The sequence below is a fragment of the Dermacentor variabilis genome, chromosome 6 (genome assembly GCF_050947875.1).
Source record: "Dermacentor variabilis isolate Ectoservices chromosome 6, ASM5094787v1, whole genome shotgun sequence".
In the NCBI taxonomy this organism is placed as follows: domain Eukaryota; kingdom Metazoa; phylum Arthropoda; class Arachnida; order Ixodida; family Ixodidae; genus Dermacentor; species Dermacentor variabilis.
In genome coordinates, this window is record NC_134573.1 from 125792176 (window position 1) to 125810144 (window position 17969).

At 49.7% G+C, this 17969-nt stretch overlaps 1 protein-coding gene across 1 annotated transcript in view; it reads right to left on the reverse strand.

The window, feature by feature from the left end:
* Positions 1-17969, reverse strand: part of LOC142584358 (putative caffeoyl-CoA O-methyltransferase 1) — a 123654-nt gene that overhangs the window by 72362 nt on the left and 33323 nt on the right. Inside the window, exons 3-5 of the mRNA XM_075694511.1 lie at positions 13483-13590; positions 8693-8798; positions 781-899 (exon numbers count right to left, since the gene is read on the reverse strand). Of these exons, the coding sequence (XP_075550626.1) occupies positions 781-899; positions 8693-8798; positions 13483-13590 (333 nt within the window). The remainder of the gene's footprint in view (positions 1-780; positions 900-8692; positions 8799-13482; positions 13591-17969) is intronic.

Genomic DNA, 17969 nt, shown 5'->3' on the forward strand with positions numbered 1-17969 from the left:
CGGCGTATACGTACACATGCGTATCCTGCCGCAAAGGTACAGTATTCAGTAAAACATTAAACAGCAGTGGCAATAAGACTGATCCTTGCGGTAGACCTCTTGACTGTTACTATGTTAACGAAGACAATCTGAGTTGAGAGCAGTAAAATTCCCTGCCGTTTAGAAATTCATAAACCCACGCGACAAAATAATTTGGGGGACCTTAATTCTGAAACGCGTTTATTAAGCTTACATGTTTTGCACTGTCATACACATAAGTGATATCCAAAGAGACTAGGAAAAATACGGTCGCCCAATATATATATATATATATATATATATATATATATATATATATATATATATATATATATATATATATATATATATAAGTTAGGTGGGCGGATGACATTAAGAAGTTTGCAGGGACATCATCATCATCATCAGCAGCAGCAGCAGCCTGGTTAAGCCCACTGCAGGGCAAAGGCCTCTCCCACACTTCTCCAGCTACCCCGGTCATGTACTAATTGGTGGCCATGTTGTCCCTGCAATTTTCCTAATCTCATCCGCCCACCTAACTTTCTGCCGCCGCATGCGTAGAAGCTCCGCCTCGTATAACTCTCGCTTCAATACCACACAATATTGACAGCGAGCTTTATAAACTGACGGAAGTGCCTTTGTCGTGGCCACTGGCCTATATGATCAGCGCGACAGCGCCTCACAGACACGGTAGCGTTGCCGCGATGATCAAACTGTCTTCAACGTCGCTATGCGAATTCACTCAAAAGTAAACGCACGTACTTCCTTCCAGTATGGTCTGCCAGGGTTGACCAGGCACTCGTACTGGTCCAGTGCCACCACCTTACCATCCGGTGGCAACGCCAGTGCGGCAGCCACGGCGCTGCAGCCCGTGAAGGTGCCTGCACAGAACGCGCATGCGTGTTCGATGTTTATGTAATAGTTTCATAGAAAAATTATTACAAACTCTAGCGCGGCGGTCCCTCAGATACCATCATTATGGCGGATAATACGTGGATTTGCCTAATCTTCGCGTTTGTGACTTCAGACGTCCTTGCGGAGCTGCTTATTGCGTTTTTGGCTTTATGAATTTCCGAGCACTCGTAGTTTTCTGAACGCAGGGAGGCAATTAGCCACTGCGCACATGCAAAATTCTAGTTACTGCATTTGTGACGCAACATTTTGTTGAAAGTTATCAATTTCCGGATTCACAAGGCCGTTTCAAGCTAGAAGGACGAAGTTTAGGCAAATTCATGTACTAGCCATCATTCCCACGCTGGCCGAACCACAATGCTTGCCGTCTCCCAGAGACGCTAGCGCCAGAGTTACTGTGGTAATTTTTCTGAGAAATTCTATGGCTAACAGTTCACGGAAAGGAAGTATCGCGAAGGCTTGCGACCCGGGCAGATCTTACATAGAGACGCGCAATGGCCCCAGCACGAAAAGCACTTCCAGGTGAGCACTCGTCCCCACAAGTGCAACTGCCGCTGCGCACGGCTGGGCTGAGTGCAAGCGCGGCGCTGGTAGAACTTGGAGGTAGGGTGCAGAGGCTGGCCGAGCCGAGGTTCCTGGTAGTTAATACAGTTTTTTTTTATTTTATAGCTTGCCCTTAGGCATAATGCAAAGGATGTTATAAGTACACGAACAGATTCGACTCGTGCAAAAAATTTAGAAGTGAACGATGATATGATCCATGAATCCAACGTTCAAGGTCGTGTGGGTGGCCAGGCCGAAGACCTGTTGCCCAGAGGTGGCGTAGATGGCTTAGATGAAGTCCTGGACACGTCCATAGTAGGTGTGTCAGTGTCACGTATTGAATTTCTGTGTTACAAGATGGGCACGATGAGCCGTAGGGACCATGGTACTGTTGTGGCCAGAGAGTGGTCACAGAATGGGTGAGCGCGACCCCGACACGTAGCCTCCTTAACGTAATCTCCTCTCGGTGGGTTAAACCACCAGGGAGGTCTGACCCGCACGGAGGTATAAGAGCTCGTGTGGTACGTCGGAGGTTTTCCTTTTCCCGGATCAGCCGTCCACAGGTGTCTTCAGGAAAATGTGGAAATGGGTATATTGTAATCTCTGGGTGGGTTCTGGTTGGGTGCTTCAAGGAGACCCAGCAGAACTGCTCGAGGCAACCACTAGACGCGTATGAGGATATTCGTATTGGCAACAAGACGGTGAATGCTATCTGAGAATAGAGTGGACCGAGATACCCTACGTATGTCGTGGATGGCTTGAGTAGAGTCTCTGCGAATGATGAGTTAAGAGCATCGAGCAGCTTGAACAGTAGGTAGCAACGCGGCCAAGCCATCTCGTATGGCAGCAAGCTCGGCAAGATAGGCCGGTGGTGCAGGAATGGCAGCATACGAGCACATCTGGCCTGCCTCTGGTATCAATGGACACAGGAGAGCTGTGTGAATCATGGTGCCATTAACACTGGCATCAGTGTATGCTACAGGAGTCGCATCGTCTTGATTATCATCGGCGCGACGAAGGCGGGAAACTTGGGCATTCGCCTGGCGAGGAACCGGGCTATACAGACGACCAAGAGGCTTATTGTCACTTAATTGCACCCTCTTCCACGGAGCTACATCGGGTCTCGTAGATGCTGGATTGTCTATTTCGTGTCCCATGTACCGGGCCAGTGAAGCAGCCGAGCAGAAATTTGATGGCTTTAGGGCGCGCACACATTGAAGTTGGTGCACGAGTTCGTCGATAGTGTTAAGTTGAGACTCGGCCAGTAGCGTAGGCAACGGAGTGAGACGTGGTAGTTCCGTTATGGTCCGCATGTCTTCGTTATTAATGGCCTGAAGGCGAGCTCATTGTACCTTCGTGAGATGATGAAACTGGGCTCTGTAGACGAGTCGTGGTTGCAGTACAGAACGGGCAAGAAGGCGAGCCATGTTGGTTCTCGCTCCACCACATTTCTTCGCAATCCGACGCATCAACTGTATCGTTTCTAATTATGGGGTTTTACGTGCCAAAACCGCTTTCTGATTATGATGCACGTCGTAGTGGAGGACTCCGCAAATTTGGACTGTCTGGGGTTCTTTAACGTGCAGCTAAATCTAAGTACACGGGTGTTTTCGCATTTCGCCCCCATCGAAATGCGCTCGCCGTGGCCGGGATTCGATCCCGCGGCCTCGTGCTCAGCTGCCCAACACCACAGCCACTAAGCAGCTACGGCGGATGTATCGTTTCTGCGGCCTGTTGCTTTGCATTCCTGACCCATGGTTCCCCAGATCCGGAGGAATCCATTGCAAGGCCGAGTACACGGAGAGTTGAAGCCTCGCATGGCGGTTGCTGATCCAGAGTTAACTCCGTCTCGCTTGCTATGTGTTGTCTTTTTCGGCGCTATAACCCTCTTCCGGAAACATGCACCAACTAGCCCCCCAACAAACTCAGTTAACTGAAGAGGCCGGAGTGCCAGTATACGGTGCCCATACTTGTTCGCTACTGATATGTTCGCCGTCTTGTCCTCGGAAATTTCAAGCCCTTTCTGAGCACACCAGTTGTGCGTCACGTTTAGGGCCTCTTGGAGCGCTTGTTCTTGGTCGCAGATCTCAGGATCAACTGACCAGACAGTAATGTCATCTTCGTACATTATGTACTGTGCGTTATGTATCGTCGCGAGCTTCCAAGCTAGTGGAAGGAGAGCAACATTGAAAAGGACTGGTGCGAGCACAGATCCTTGTGGGACACCCCGATGTGCGATGAACTGACCTGCTGCTTGGCCAGCCAGGCGAATGGATAAGGTTCGAGCGCACAGGAAGGCATCGACGTATGTGCAGACACGGCTAGGGAACTGAAGCCAATGGAGAATTCCGACAATTGCTTCGTAACTCACTTGGTCATACGCTCTACGAATATCCATTGCCAGAATGGTGTGACTTCTTCGGGAGCGGCCTCCGATGAGAACCATAGAAGATACGCAAGGCCATCCTCTGCGCCTAGATGAGCACGGAACACGATTTGACCAGAATGATACCATGTATACCGCCCGAGCCACCATGTAACACGTGACGCGAGCATACGCTCTATCAGCTTGCCTAACGTTGAGGTTAGCGCTATTGGGCACATATGAGCGATATTATCGTGGGGCTTTTCGGGTTTGGGAATAGGGACCATTTCTGCATGCCGCCAGGAATCGGGGATGACTCCTGTAGCCCAAGCTTCGTTTACGGCCCCCAAAAGCACTTCGAGAACCTTGCCTTCTGTGTTTTTATAATGTTCATACGGTACGCCATCCTTTCCTGGGGCCTTGCATGGTTTCGACAGGTCTATTGCCACTAACAATTCCGCCATAGTGAAGACAGCTTGCATACCCTCGATGTCAGAGAGCGTAGGTGGCGTGCCTGCGTCCGCAGGAAGGCAGTTTTAAACAACAAAACGAGGCGGTGCTGTGTCCAAAGCCGGAAAGAAGGTGTGGGCGACAGTTTCTGCGAATACTGCTGGTGTATGGCCTGATGCTAACAGGGCGCATGCTGCGGATTCTCTCGGGCGCCGACCATGTTCCATTACTTGGAAGGTGCGCCAAATAGAGGCATTGGATGACGAAGGTCCGAGAGAAGAGCACCAGTCCATCCAGGGGCCACGTTCTAAGCTGTGTTCCTGGCGCCGAGCTACTGCAGTAGTGCGTTGGGCCTCTAACCGAAGGGTATTTGATGCAGGGTCACGTTCTCATGCAAGTTCCGCTTGGCGGCGCGACGCCCAGAGACGCAGATGTTGCAAATCAGGATCCGTTCACGATTCATCAACCCACGACGTACGTGTTGCCTCAACTAATGCCGCCTTAAGACAATGGGACGGATCCCGCATGGAGTTGGATACAGTGCTTTCTGATACCGCCCTGTATCGATCCCAGTCCACCACTCGACATAGTCGGCGGAGGCGGCCTGTTCCGCTCGAAGATAAGCCATGGTGAATCGGATGATGGTCGCTACCCCAACAGTCGGGTTCACATGACCACGAGTCGGTCGTCCTTCCTAGCCACCAAGATAAGTCTGGTGAGTGTGGCGGCGCGCGAGGGTGGTCACGCCGACGAGTAGGCACTGACACATTATTAAACAGAGTGAATTGGGCGCGCATAAATGTGTCCAGCATACACGTACCACGCGCACTGGAAATAGCGTATCCCCATGTGATGTGGGGCGTGTTAAAATCTCCTGCTACCATAATGGGGCCACCAAAATGTTTCTGTCATAGGTGCGCCAGCCAGCCGAGACACAACCTAGCCGCACGACCGCTGTAGGGGCGGGCATAGGACGAAACAATGATGATGTCCGTGCGTTGGAGACGAACCAATACGGCCACGACTCCTTCCCATAAAGTACCGCACCGTGAAAGATCAACGCGGGTCTGATGAAGAGTGCATCTTACAAAAGCTGCCGCCTTTCTTGGAGGGACATCGGGCGTAGCACTCCTACGGTCCAACATTGAAGGCGATGAGTATGCCACAAATCCTCAAATGGGTGGCAGGCCGTTGGATTCTTGAAGCAGTAGAGCCCAAACACGCAGCTTCCCATATCTGAGACACTGACGCAGCTCTCCGACCTTCCCCGCGATGCCGCGACAGTTCCACTGTAAGATGCCTTCTGGCACACTTGAAGACGTAACAGCCGTCATAGGTTAAGATTGGCCAGTAGAACCGAGGTAAGATGCTGGAGCTGTTGCGCAACGAAGCGCTAGAGTTCTTGGGGTGAAAGAGGTTATGACAGAGATGCCGGGTTAGCCATATGAGCAGGACTAGACGTCGACGACGAATGCGATGACCGCGCTCCGTCTTGACGACGCCGGAGCACTGTACGGCGTTCCTTGAGACGTTGGATTTCCTTTTCAATGGTGGCCAGGCGAGCGTCGATCTCGAACTCTACGTTTTCCAAAGGAAGCGGCGTGTCTTCTATCGATTGTGATGCTCAATGTGGTCGTAAAGTGGACGACCTAACAGCCGCGCTAAATGTAGGAGTGGCAGCATCACTTGTCTCTGTACTTGCTATTGTCACCTGGCTGGCGTCCTCTTCCAGCGAGGTCAGAACGGCGAAACGGTTGTACACAGGGACTTGTTTCATTGATGGATCTCGAGGGGTCCTTGCTGGCTGTCGAGAATGATGTTGTCGAGCCTTCTTAGTCGCATTCAACTTCGTAGGACACGTCTTGGAAGTGATGTCATGATCGTTTGTTTGGCACAGGCCGCATTTAAACGATGCTGACTGTTCAGGCTCCATGGTGTCGTCCTTGGGTGGGTAGGGACAGGATGATTTCATGTGTCCCTGACTAAAGCAAGAGTAGCAGTACACAACGGAAGGCTTGAACGGACGCGGGCGCAGTATGCAGCCGTAATACAGGATACGTTCAGGTGGGGAATCCGGACCTTGAAGCGTGATTAGGCACGTGCGACCGCTGCCTAGGTAGCGAGCAGCCACGACCTTGTGTGTGGGACATGATAGTTCCTGCAGGAGCCTCTCGTATTCTTCATCAAGGTCAACGCCATTAACCACGTAGCGTCTTAAATCTACTGGCGAGGTATGCCTGGACTGGAAAGACACATTCTTCCGGGACTTGTATTTGTTGCAGTTCTTTGAGTTTATAAACTAGTGCCATAGCAGACACCCACACTGAGACTGTATTGGTAGGTTTCTGTAGAGCGATACCTTGAAATCGGGAAGTCTCAAGGCAGGCGTACAGGGCCGCTTGAATGATATGGTTATGCAGAGTGGACATGTCATATCTAGCACGAGGCTTGATAACTACATTGTACCACGATGTCTTTGGCGACACCGGAGACGTACGTGTCGGTCGTGCGGGCAGGCCTTGTTATGAGCGGGGTCTTTTCGGGGCTGCTGGAGCTACATTTTCATCCGACCGAAGTCCAGTAGCTTCCTTCGTTCTCTTGACCGAAGTGTGCGCCATGACAGCAGGGCTGTTCTGCTCCATGTTGGTGGTATCCATCCTCAGAGACACATTGCACTTGTTCTCACGAAGGAGACGCCCCTGACTTGGATGGCAGTTGCATCGGTAATGTTCCGCTCCCTCGACGCAGCGGACAGCAGCTTCGATGCTCTGCGCCGACGCGGCGAGTGCCGCGGAGGCACTCGCACTCACGAAGCCGCGCAATAACTCGAGCTTGACGACGCAGCAGGAGGGTGTAGATGCCGACGGACCTCGTAGATAGGCGCCAGTAGTAATGATGAACCGCCAAACCGGTCCATAAACAACAGAGTTCCAGTAGCGGGGAAAAACCAGCAAACGGGGCGAAAATTCAGAGCTACGGAAAAACACGTCCGAGCGCAACGAGCGCTGGAAACGCCCCCTCAATACTGTTTAAGCGGAGAGTTTACAAAAACCACGAAGGGTTTTTGTAAACGGGAAAGGCGCTAACTTCCAACTAAGGTTCAGTGCAAGATGTCATGAATAGATACAGAAAAACAGACAAAAATAAACAGAAAAGACAAGAACAAACATAATTAATCATATTATCGTACCACCTAACATATGTGCGTTACTAAGCAATTGTCACCAACTGCCCTCAGGAAAATCTATTTCTTTGGCACATAACGGAAGTGACGGTGAGCTGACGCACTCATGAACACCACTTCTCATTACTGCAGCTTCCACGATCTCGCACTTGCACCGATCTTTGTCTCTAGACAATGTTGCAGTGTCGTCAAGATATGGCTTGCACTTACAGTCGCGGCCGTGTAACGAAAGGAAAATACTGCTAAATGAAATACTGCTACTGCACGAAGCAACAGTCAGGGACCAAGTGGATAAATGTTATTTCAAGGTACGGTATGGTACGTCTCTGCCATTTCTCAAAAGTAAACATCGTGCAACGTTGTCCTACGGAGAACTGACGCAGGGCGTGCAGACGCAAAACAGCAGCTCACCGCAGCCTCACGCAAGCGGCCGCCTAGCAAATCAACACTTCTGGATCCTACGCGGTATCTTAGTGACAATGGTGTTGCTCGAGGTCACGGGTTCGATTCCGACCGCGTCGGCCGTATTTCGACAGGGGCGAAATGCGAAATAATTTCCCGTACTTAGATTTAGGTGCAGGTTAAAGAACCCCAGGTGGTCAAAATTAATCAAGAGTCGCCCCTCCCCTTACGGCGCACCTGATAATCGGATTGTGGTTTTGGCACATAAAGCGCCGTAGTTTAATTAAAGTTAAACGATTTTACTACGACGTGGTGTGCCGTGTGAAGCAACGACAGTGCTAACCTTCTCGCAAGTTATGAACCATGGCGCAAAACAACGCCTCAAGTAAACACGTCTCACCATGTGTGTTCTGTGTACTACGTGGACAAACACAACTGGTGCACGCAACGCGAACACCACTTCACCACTCTCGCATATTGAGCAAATCGCTCAATAACTTAGACATTCGCCATTAGCGTCACCGCCAATTACCGTCATTTAAATCAAACACTAAAATACGTTCTCTTACATCGATTCCCACAGCGCGTGGAACCTGCAAAAGTTTCTTAAATATTTGTATCGTTTTATTAGAAGACATATTGTTGTCGGCGAGTATGGTGAGTCAGCCCTATAACCACTGATTACATCTGATTAACTTTATTACTAACTAGAATACTACATAGCTGCGTGCGTGCATACGTACATGCGTGCGGTTGTGTGTCCTCAGAAAAATTGCACGTATACCAACACGTGAACTATCGCTCCTCGCGTGACTCACCTATTTCGAGGTACTTTTTAGCCGACATTGTTTTGAGGAGGATCTGGAAGAACTGCAGCTGGCAGCTGTCCCCCAACATGGCGCCCAACACGTGACTTTTGGTGATCTGCAACAGGCGCCGCGCCGCAGGCATCTGTAAGCGGTGTGCGTCGTTTTCCTTGACGTAAAAATACAATTACGCTAAAGAAAGAAAGGAGCAGGCACAGTCCCTCGAAAACTCATTCAATTCCACACAAAAAAAAACTGTAAATAATATACTATTACGTTTAGACAGGCAAATGCGCCAGAAGTAAGCAGTATAATACTTATTAATGTAAAATGTTTTAGGGGTAAGTATAGTGGAAGGGAAGAGCTGCTTACATATGTGCGCGTATGTATACTGTACACGTCTGTATAGGCGTTACAGATTTGAGTGAAACTAGCTTCGCCATTAATTCGCAATTTCCCATATGCACTGCAAATGCTTGAAATATATCTTCCTCAAGGCAGCAAATGGTCCTCCCACTCAGGTTTTTGTATAAATATCACACTTGCTATTAGCGCATGCTGACAGGCTCGCCGATGCAGCGGACGGAATTCTGTACAGGCAACTGGCTGCAAAGACACATGCACGCTGCCTTTCAGTATGGTGACGCCACCTGCCTGCCTATAGAGCACCGGATAGACCAAACAGCAAGGGTCTACAAATGGCGTACAATTATCGCGGGCGCATGTTTCTAGCCTTTTTTTCAAGTGGGCGTGCTCTTTGTACTGTTCATTCTATCTGAGGCGGAGAGCAGTGAAGAAGGCCACTGTGTTCGTTCACACAACCTAACACGCAAGCTTGCGCTCCAACTTTTTGCGCATCAAAATGTGAGTGAACAATCATCTGCGGGTGTGCACAAACCGACGTCCCTTGTTTCCCCCTTTCCGTGTAAGGGAAAAAGTTGATGGTTGAAAAGGAAAGGCTGGGTAGCCAACCGGGAGCGACCATGGTTAACCTTACAGCTCTCTCTCTCTCTCTCTCTCTCTCTCTCTCTCTCTCTCTCTCTCTCTCAACAGCGCTGATTGCAACGCCTGTCGCGTAGGAACTAGTGAACACCTGCTATTTGTCTGCCAAGCTTCCTTTGAAGACGTTCTACCTTCCACATCGCCGTTAGCGAGACATGTGAAAAAACTTTCATTGAGATCAATATCTTGGCTCACGACTTTACAAGAGCAACGGCAGAAAGCAGCGCTGCTGCGGTTTCTAAGTAAGACGGACTGAGTGACCGTCTGAGATAATGATGAACGTTACACTGCGTCTACATTTCTAGCGCGCCTTACCTTTGTCCTCTCTCCTTATCTATACCCCTTCTCTCTGCCCCCTCGCCCCGCTGTAGAATAGTCAACATGGTTATCATCGTTAGCCGCCAGCAACGTGTTTACACTGGTTAGCCTTCTTATATTTCCTTGTTTCCGTCGGTTACGCATAGAGCGATTATGGCCAAGGCCAGGCGTACAATAATCCAGCTTTCTGTTGTGAATTTTCGTATCGTGGTCCAGCTTCCTGATGCTCGATTCGTGCTGCATAAAAGTTTTTTTTTATTATTTGCACGCCTGAAATAAAGCCCGTAAAACACAAGAAATAGTCGCAGGTTTGCGCGGCACACGCACGCAGCCCAGTCACCGCGTAAGCTGGAGGGGCGGCTCTGCAGGAGCTCCATTTTAGGCCGCGCGCACTGGGGGGTCTTTGCGGAGAAGTCCCTTCGCGTGACTTTCCTGGGAACGATCGATCTGACCTGCCTGCCCGGTGTCGACGGCGAGCTGCTGCTGGTGCTGCTCTCTGCACAGTGGTCTGCTGAACCCGATGTTGCCTGGTTGCAGCCGCGCGGGTGGCTCTACCAATCGCTTCTTTAGGTTCGTCCCTTGCGAGGAGGCGCCATAACGGGTTGCCAAGAATTAACACAGGCATCCAAACTACGCGGCGCACTTTTCACATCCCTTGACCCGTGGCACGACACTACGATGTTGATTATTATTATTATTATTATTATTATTATTATTATTATTATTATTATTATTATTATTATTATTATTATTATTATTATTATTATTATTATTATTATTATTATTATTATTATTATTATTATTAATCGGCAGCCCCATTGCAGCGGGGCGGCTACAAATAGTCACCTAGCTTCCTCGAGTTAAGCAGGTCTAGCTACACGCATCATGCCAATGCTACATGCAACTGCTACATGTAAGGCACCTGACGGAATACAACGCAAATGCAATGCAAAGTTTGCACGTATCGCCACTACGCAGCGCGCAAGTCATATCGCCTGACAAATGGCACAATGTGATGCTAGTGATGATGATGGTTATGTTGATGATTCATTCGCATTCACTTCGAAACGGCACAGTGACAGTCACCTAGCCTGCTCGATTTAGCCAGGTATGCTATACATATTTTCATTCCAGCATTTTTGTGTATATATCTCCCCAAACCTTCTTGTCCTTCCTCACACCTTCTCTATTTACGTTGTATCACTACCTGTGCAACTGTACGTGGCTTGCCACCTGGTGTACTAATATGCAACTGCAATACAAACTGTGCGCGTGTCGACACTACCCGGCGCTCATCTCACATCGCTTACCAAGTTGAACGATAAGACGCTAATGAAGATGCTGATGATCAGGAGAAGGAGGAGGAAGACCACGGCGACGATATATTGACATCACCTCTAAAATGGGGTGGTGAGAAACAGTCACCTAGCCCGCTTGGATTTAATCCGGTATGACATATGTCTTTCATTATAGCAATTTTTGTACACATCTCCTCAACGTTTTTTTTTTTTCTTCCTCAAGTTCCTCTATCTGCCTAGTGCCACTACCTATGCAACTGCTGCATGGCATGCCACTTAGTGCAATAATATGCAACTGCAATGCATAGTGTGCACGTATCGACACTACGCGACACGCATGTCACATCACGTGTCTCCTCGCGCGCTATAGGACGCGTTTATAGGGCATGTTTCCACTGCAAGCTAGCAAGCCCTGGCGTAGCTCAGCAGTAGAGTAGCTGACTCCGGCGCGGCGCGTCCGGGTTTCATCCCGGCGGGAATTGGGAATTTTTTTTTTTCTCAGTCCCGGCGATACCTGTGACGCACACCGGCGGTAACGGCGACAGACAGCATCGCCAACCGAAACGGCTATTGGAATGAGCTCATAAGAGCTTACGCTGTAAAAAGTGCCGCATGACTAGTCGCCCGGCATGTTTTCGTGTTTCGCGTTCTTTCTTTAAGGCTGAGATGTTTTTATGCAAAAGCGTCAAATGGCCCATTGAGTGAAAAAGCCGGCGTCTGTCGTCTGCAGCAGTGAAACGACGCCTAAACTCGCATTGCCATTGGTTGCGACGCCACTTCACGAGCGCGTCTTGCCGGAGGTCCCATTGGCTGCGGCGCCACCGTCACAAGCTGCGCCTCGACGGAGCAGAACGGATGAAAGGGAGCACCTGTTGCTGCTTTAGCGTGCCAGGTGTTGCGTGAGGGGAGAGGGCACCTCCGCGACGCCACGTCATCTTCGCTATCGTTCTCGGCACGAGCCCTCCTCGACGGAGCAGAGCCAAGGCATCTTCGATAGCAGGCGTGTGCTCATTGCTTTACGAAGCCACGCTATACAGACCGAAATTTCCTCTGCGAAGCCCAGCGTGACGAAATCTTACTTACTTGGGCTTACTTGGGAGCATCCCCATTACATTCTATGGCAGTCGGGCTAGGTATTATGACGTCACGCATCGAAGTGCACCGGCCTTGTGCTATCTAGGAGGCGCTGGCAGAGCGGGCGAGAGGGAACACCTGCTTGGGCGATAGCAAGTCAGGCGCTGCGGGAAGAGAGACGGCATCGCCGCCATGCGTCGCCCGATGGGCATCGCCGCGTCGGTGGCATGCGGCGTTGGCACCGCAGGTACTGCAGCTTGCTGACACGGACAGCACGTACCACTGTGGTATGTACATCACTGGCAGCGCAAAACTTGAAGGACCAGTCAGCGCCGTTCAGTGGGACATTAATGCTTTCGCATTCACAACTCATAAGAAGTGCTTAGGCCTCCTCTGATTTTTTTCAGGATGGTGTACAATTTCGTGATTGACACTTTGACTCCAAATATAGTATTGGAAAAGATTATTAATTAATAATAACTAAGTATGGAATTAGACCAATGACAAAAAAATAGTCTGACTTGCTCCAAGGGACCAACAAACAACGTTGCCTTCATTTTGTCCAGCTACACCCGCCGTGGTTGCTCAGTGGTTATGGTGTTGGGCTGCTGAGCACGAGGTCGCGGGATCGAATCCCGGCCACGGCGGCCGCATTTCGATGGGGGCGAAATGCGAAAACACCCGTGTGCTTAGATTTAGGTGCACGTTAAAGAACCCCAGGTGGTCAAAATTTCCGGAGTCCTCCACTACGGCGTGCCTCATAATCAGAAAGTGGTCTTGGCACGTAAAACCCCAAATATTATTATTATTATTTGTCCAGCTACGTGCAACGTACAGTCACGTGCAATATTACATGCAGCACCGGTGCCCGTGGTCGAAGGGCCTTCAAGACTGTACGGCTGCGCAGACACAGAGTAAGTTCCGGACCTAAACACAGCTTCAATAAGTGGTACTTATTAAACCGCTATTTCGCATGTCAGAGCCGCCGCGCAGCCCTGTAGCCCCTTCGACAAGGGTGTTGCAAGTCATTGCACGCGACTGTAGCTACATATTCTTACATTTTGGCAAAAGTAACGAAGGATACGTGGTTGTATCTCATATATAGCTGACCTCCATCAGTTTCTTTTGTGCTGGGTGCAGCCTTAGCGTGTGGTCTTCAGCATACTTAGCGGCCTTTGGGCACACCAGGCTTTTCTTTGGAGGAAGCCCGTGAGAATCCTGCAAAACGCGAGTAAGAATGCAAGAAAAAAAATAATAAAGTAATTAGGCCTCAACAAATAACATATCAAGCACTTATAAACCGACTAACAATGATCAGGTGGAAAGGCAAGCAACAACCATTCTAATAACGGGTATGTTCTATTCTTTGCAGATAATATATATTTACCACACCCGTGGCTACAGCGTTGCACTGCTGAGATCAAGGTCACGGGTTCAATCCCGGCCCCGGTGACCGCATCCCGAGGTGGGCTGCATGCAGAAACGCTTCTGCACCGTGCATTGAGTGCACGTTAAAGAACCCCAGGATTTGTCACGTGATAACCCAGAATTTAAGTATTTTAACATTTAGCAATTTCGGTAACATTACTTTCAAGAGATTAAGGCCTATCCTTTGTCCTATCCAGTTCTCCCTACTTGTGTGGATGGGTGGCAAGCGCAGCAGCTGAATAAACACGTGGAAAGTACCTACCGAAAGGAGAAAAAGAAGGCATTGAAGAGATGGCTCACGTTACGGGTAACTTCGTGCGTCCATAAATCGAACGGATGCGAAACGCCTCAGACACGACGTGCCTAATCGTCATGCTCGTCAACATGAAAATACTTGTCCGACGAGCGCCTGCGACGGTATTATGCACCATTACAAATCCTACTCTCCTCTGTCCTCTGTTCACCACCTCTACGCCAAGGAGTGATTTCTCGTCGAATTCGTCTCTGTGAGCTGACCCGACGTGACCTACACTCACCACCTCTACATCAGGAAGTGGTTTCTCTCCGTATTGCTCTGTGTGTGAGCTGACCCGACGTGACCTACGCTCTCCACCTGCATGTCAGGGAGTGGTTTCTTTCCGTGTTCCTCTGTGTGAGCTGACCCGACATGGCCTACGCTCACCACCTTTACACCAGGGAGTGGTTTCTCTCCGTATACCTCTGTGTGAGCTGACCCGACGTGACCTACGCTCACAACCTCTACACCAGGGAGTGGTCTCTCTCCGTATTCCTCTATGTGAGTTGACCCGACGTGACCTACGCTCACCACCTCTAAACCGGGGAGTGGTTTCTCTCCGTATTCCTCCGTGTGTGAGCTGACTCGAAGTGACCTACACTTACCACCTCCATGTCAGGGAGTTGTTTCTTATCATATTCTTCCGTGTGAGCTGACCCGACATGACCTACGCTCACCACCTCTATGCCAGGGAGTCATTTCTCTCCGAATTCCTCTGTGTGAGCTCACTCGACGTGACCTACACTCACCACCTCTACGCCAGGGAGTGGTCTCCCTCTGTATTCCTCTGTGTGAGCTGACCCGACGTGACCTACGCTCACCACGTCTATGCCAGGGAGTGGTTTCTCTCCATATTCCTCTGTGTGAGCTGAACCGACGTGACCTACGCTCGCCACATCTATGCCAGGAAGCCATTTCACTTCGAATTCCTCTGTGTGAGCTCACCCGACGTGACCTACGCTCACCAACTCTATGCCAGGGAGTCGTTTCTCTCCGTATTCCTCCATGTGAGCTGACCCAACGTGACTTACGCTCCCCACCTCTACACCAGGGAGTGGTCTCTCTCCGTATTCCTCTGTGTGTGAGCTGACCCGAAGTGACCTACGCTCACCACCTCCATGTCAGGGAGTGGTTTCTTTTTCTCTTCCTCTGTGTGAGCTGACATGACATGACCTACGCTCACTACCTCTACGCCAAGGAGTGGCCTCTCTCCGCATTCCTCTGTGTGAGCAGACCCGACGTGACCTACGCTCACCACCTCTACATCAGGAAGTGGTTTCTCTCCGTATTCCTCCATGTGAGCTGACCCGACGTGACCTACGCTCACCACCTCTACACCAGGGAGTGGTCTCTCTCCGTATTGCTCTGTGTGAGCTGACCCGACATGACCTACGCTCACCGGCTCTACACCAAGGAGTGGTTTCTCTCCGTATTTCTCTGTGTGTGAGCTGACCCGAAGTCAGCTACGCTCACCACCTCCATGCCAGGGAGTGGCTTCTTCCGTATTCCTCTGTATGAGGTGACCCGACGTGACCTACGCTCCCCACCGCTACGCCAGGGAGTGGTCTCTCTCTGTATTCCTCTGTGTGAGCTGACCCGACGTGAGCAACACTCACCACCTCTATGCCAGGGTGTCGTTTCTCTCCGAATCCCTCTGTATGAGCTGACCCGACGTGACCTACGCTCATCACCTCTATGCCAGGGAGCCGTTTATCTCCGAATTCCTCTGTATGAGCTGACCCGACGTGACCTACGCTCGCCACAGCTACGCCAGGGAGTGGTTTCTCTCCTATTTCTGTGTGTGGGTTGACCAGTCTGCTGACAAGGCCCTTTACCAGGGAGCAAGAGAGCATGAGGTTGTCTGGATGGTGTAGGGTATTCAAAGGCCAGCGAGGCGCCACGGACACATCTTTCCTGTGCCTTGATGGCAGGAGCACGCACGCCGAACGTTTTTATACTTTTTCCCTTGGAGCACCCCGCTCACCCGTAGCGATTTATTAAAGTGATATTTGTTTTTACATCATCTCGTCGTCCTTGCCGAACCCTCTCCGATGGTCAATCTGGTTCGAGTTCCAAGCAGACGCTGTTGAAGGTCGCCGAAACCCGTCCCTGTAAAACTAACACTAACAGTTTTAAACCTGCCACGAACATTGTGTTAGGGTGTGTCCAGGTATCCCTAGAATACCGAGCCATATACGGGGTGTCTCAACGATGACGCACCAAGATTTAAAAATGTATAAATGCCACGTAGCTGGACAGAAATAAGGTAATGTTGTTCACCATCGCTTGGAGATACTCAGATTACTTCCTGCATTCTGCCTAATTACATAATTAGTTTTAATTTATTAATCAACTTCTCAAATATTATAGTTGGATGAAAAGTGTCAATGAGCAAATTGTAGAGCAATTTAAAAATATTTTCGATGCAGCTTTCTGTTGCTCAATACGTGCTTAAATAAAAGTATTTTTCCGAACATGAAAGAAGCCCACGAATATACTCAAAGTACCTCTAGCGGCCAGTCGCTCGGCAATTTTGCATGTATTCGCCGGCTGCTCTCACGCTCGGAAAAAACGCTTTTACCTAGCACGTATTGAACAACAAAAAGCTCTATCGGGAATATTTTTATGTTGCTCTTTAATTTTCTCACCGACACTTTTCATCTAATTATATTATTTTAGGAGTTGACCAAAAATTAAATTAAATTAAATGTAGTTAGGTAGAATGCAAAAAAAAAGGAATCTGAGTATCTCCAAGCGACGACGAGTAACATTACCTTGGTTCTGTGCAGCTACGTGCATTTGCATATCTTTAAATCTTGGTGCATGATAGTAGGGACACCCCGTATACGGTTCGGTATTCTAGGGACTCCTTCAATTATGTAAAATAACGGTCGCCGTGAATCGCGCCCACGCGTCACCCACGCGCTGCCTCTCGTGATCTCGCGATTCACGAGGCTGTCGTGCCTAGCCTTGCCCCATTCGCAACGTGCCGCCCGAGACAGATTGTCCGCGCCAGACAGTTTATCGCGAAACGAAAACGCGTCTAGAGCTGAGCTCAAATTTCGCATTGGGGAGTATCGTAGTCGTCGGCGAAATTTTTTTTTTTTCGCCCGCAAAAAAAAAAAAAGAGAAGGAAAGGACGGAAGTGGAAACGAGAGTTCGGAGACATTGTGCGTATACGGAAGGATGTTGCCTTTTTGGCGCAGATTGATTGGTTATCTTTAGCGCATTCCGCGTCAGCAGCGGACGTTCGATCACGAGGTGTCGGCGCGCATTTTGAGCATGCGGCGTGAGCGCTCTTTGGCGGGGCTCGGCGATAGTTATGGAAAAGTTCACTTCGCCGGGTTTAAACTGGCTGTTACGAGGACACTTTCTTCACGTACGTTCGTGCTCTTAGCGTTCGCAGTGTCGAATTCTTACGTTGCTACAGTACGACACCGAGACGTCAGGATATCACTTGGGCGACTCAGGAGATAACTACATGCGCTCCCATTTTTGTTCTCATCGTCACCTCATGTGTACGTTGCGCACATGTTGCGATGCTGAGCTCGGTGCGTGCTCATATACTTGGGTGCTTTCATCGAGCTTGACGGGTGTCGCCGAGACGATCTGTTCTTGGTGTTTGTGACCTGTGCAAACTGTGCTTGCGCGCTCCACCCTGCCATTTCATTTCCTTAGAGAAGAAATTGCGAGTATTTTGTAAAACAACTTTCCTTCTGTTTGATTCTGGTCGTATTGCGACTTGTGCTGTGAATTTTACTTGTATTTGACGTTCGAAGAAGAGCTCCGTTACCAAAAAAAAAAAGTTTGCGGATTGATGGAGAAGTTCAGCAAAGTCAAAGACGTAATTAGACAGATGTGCAATGTCAAGATG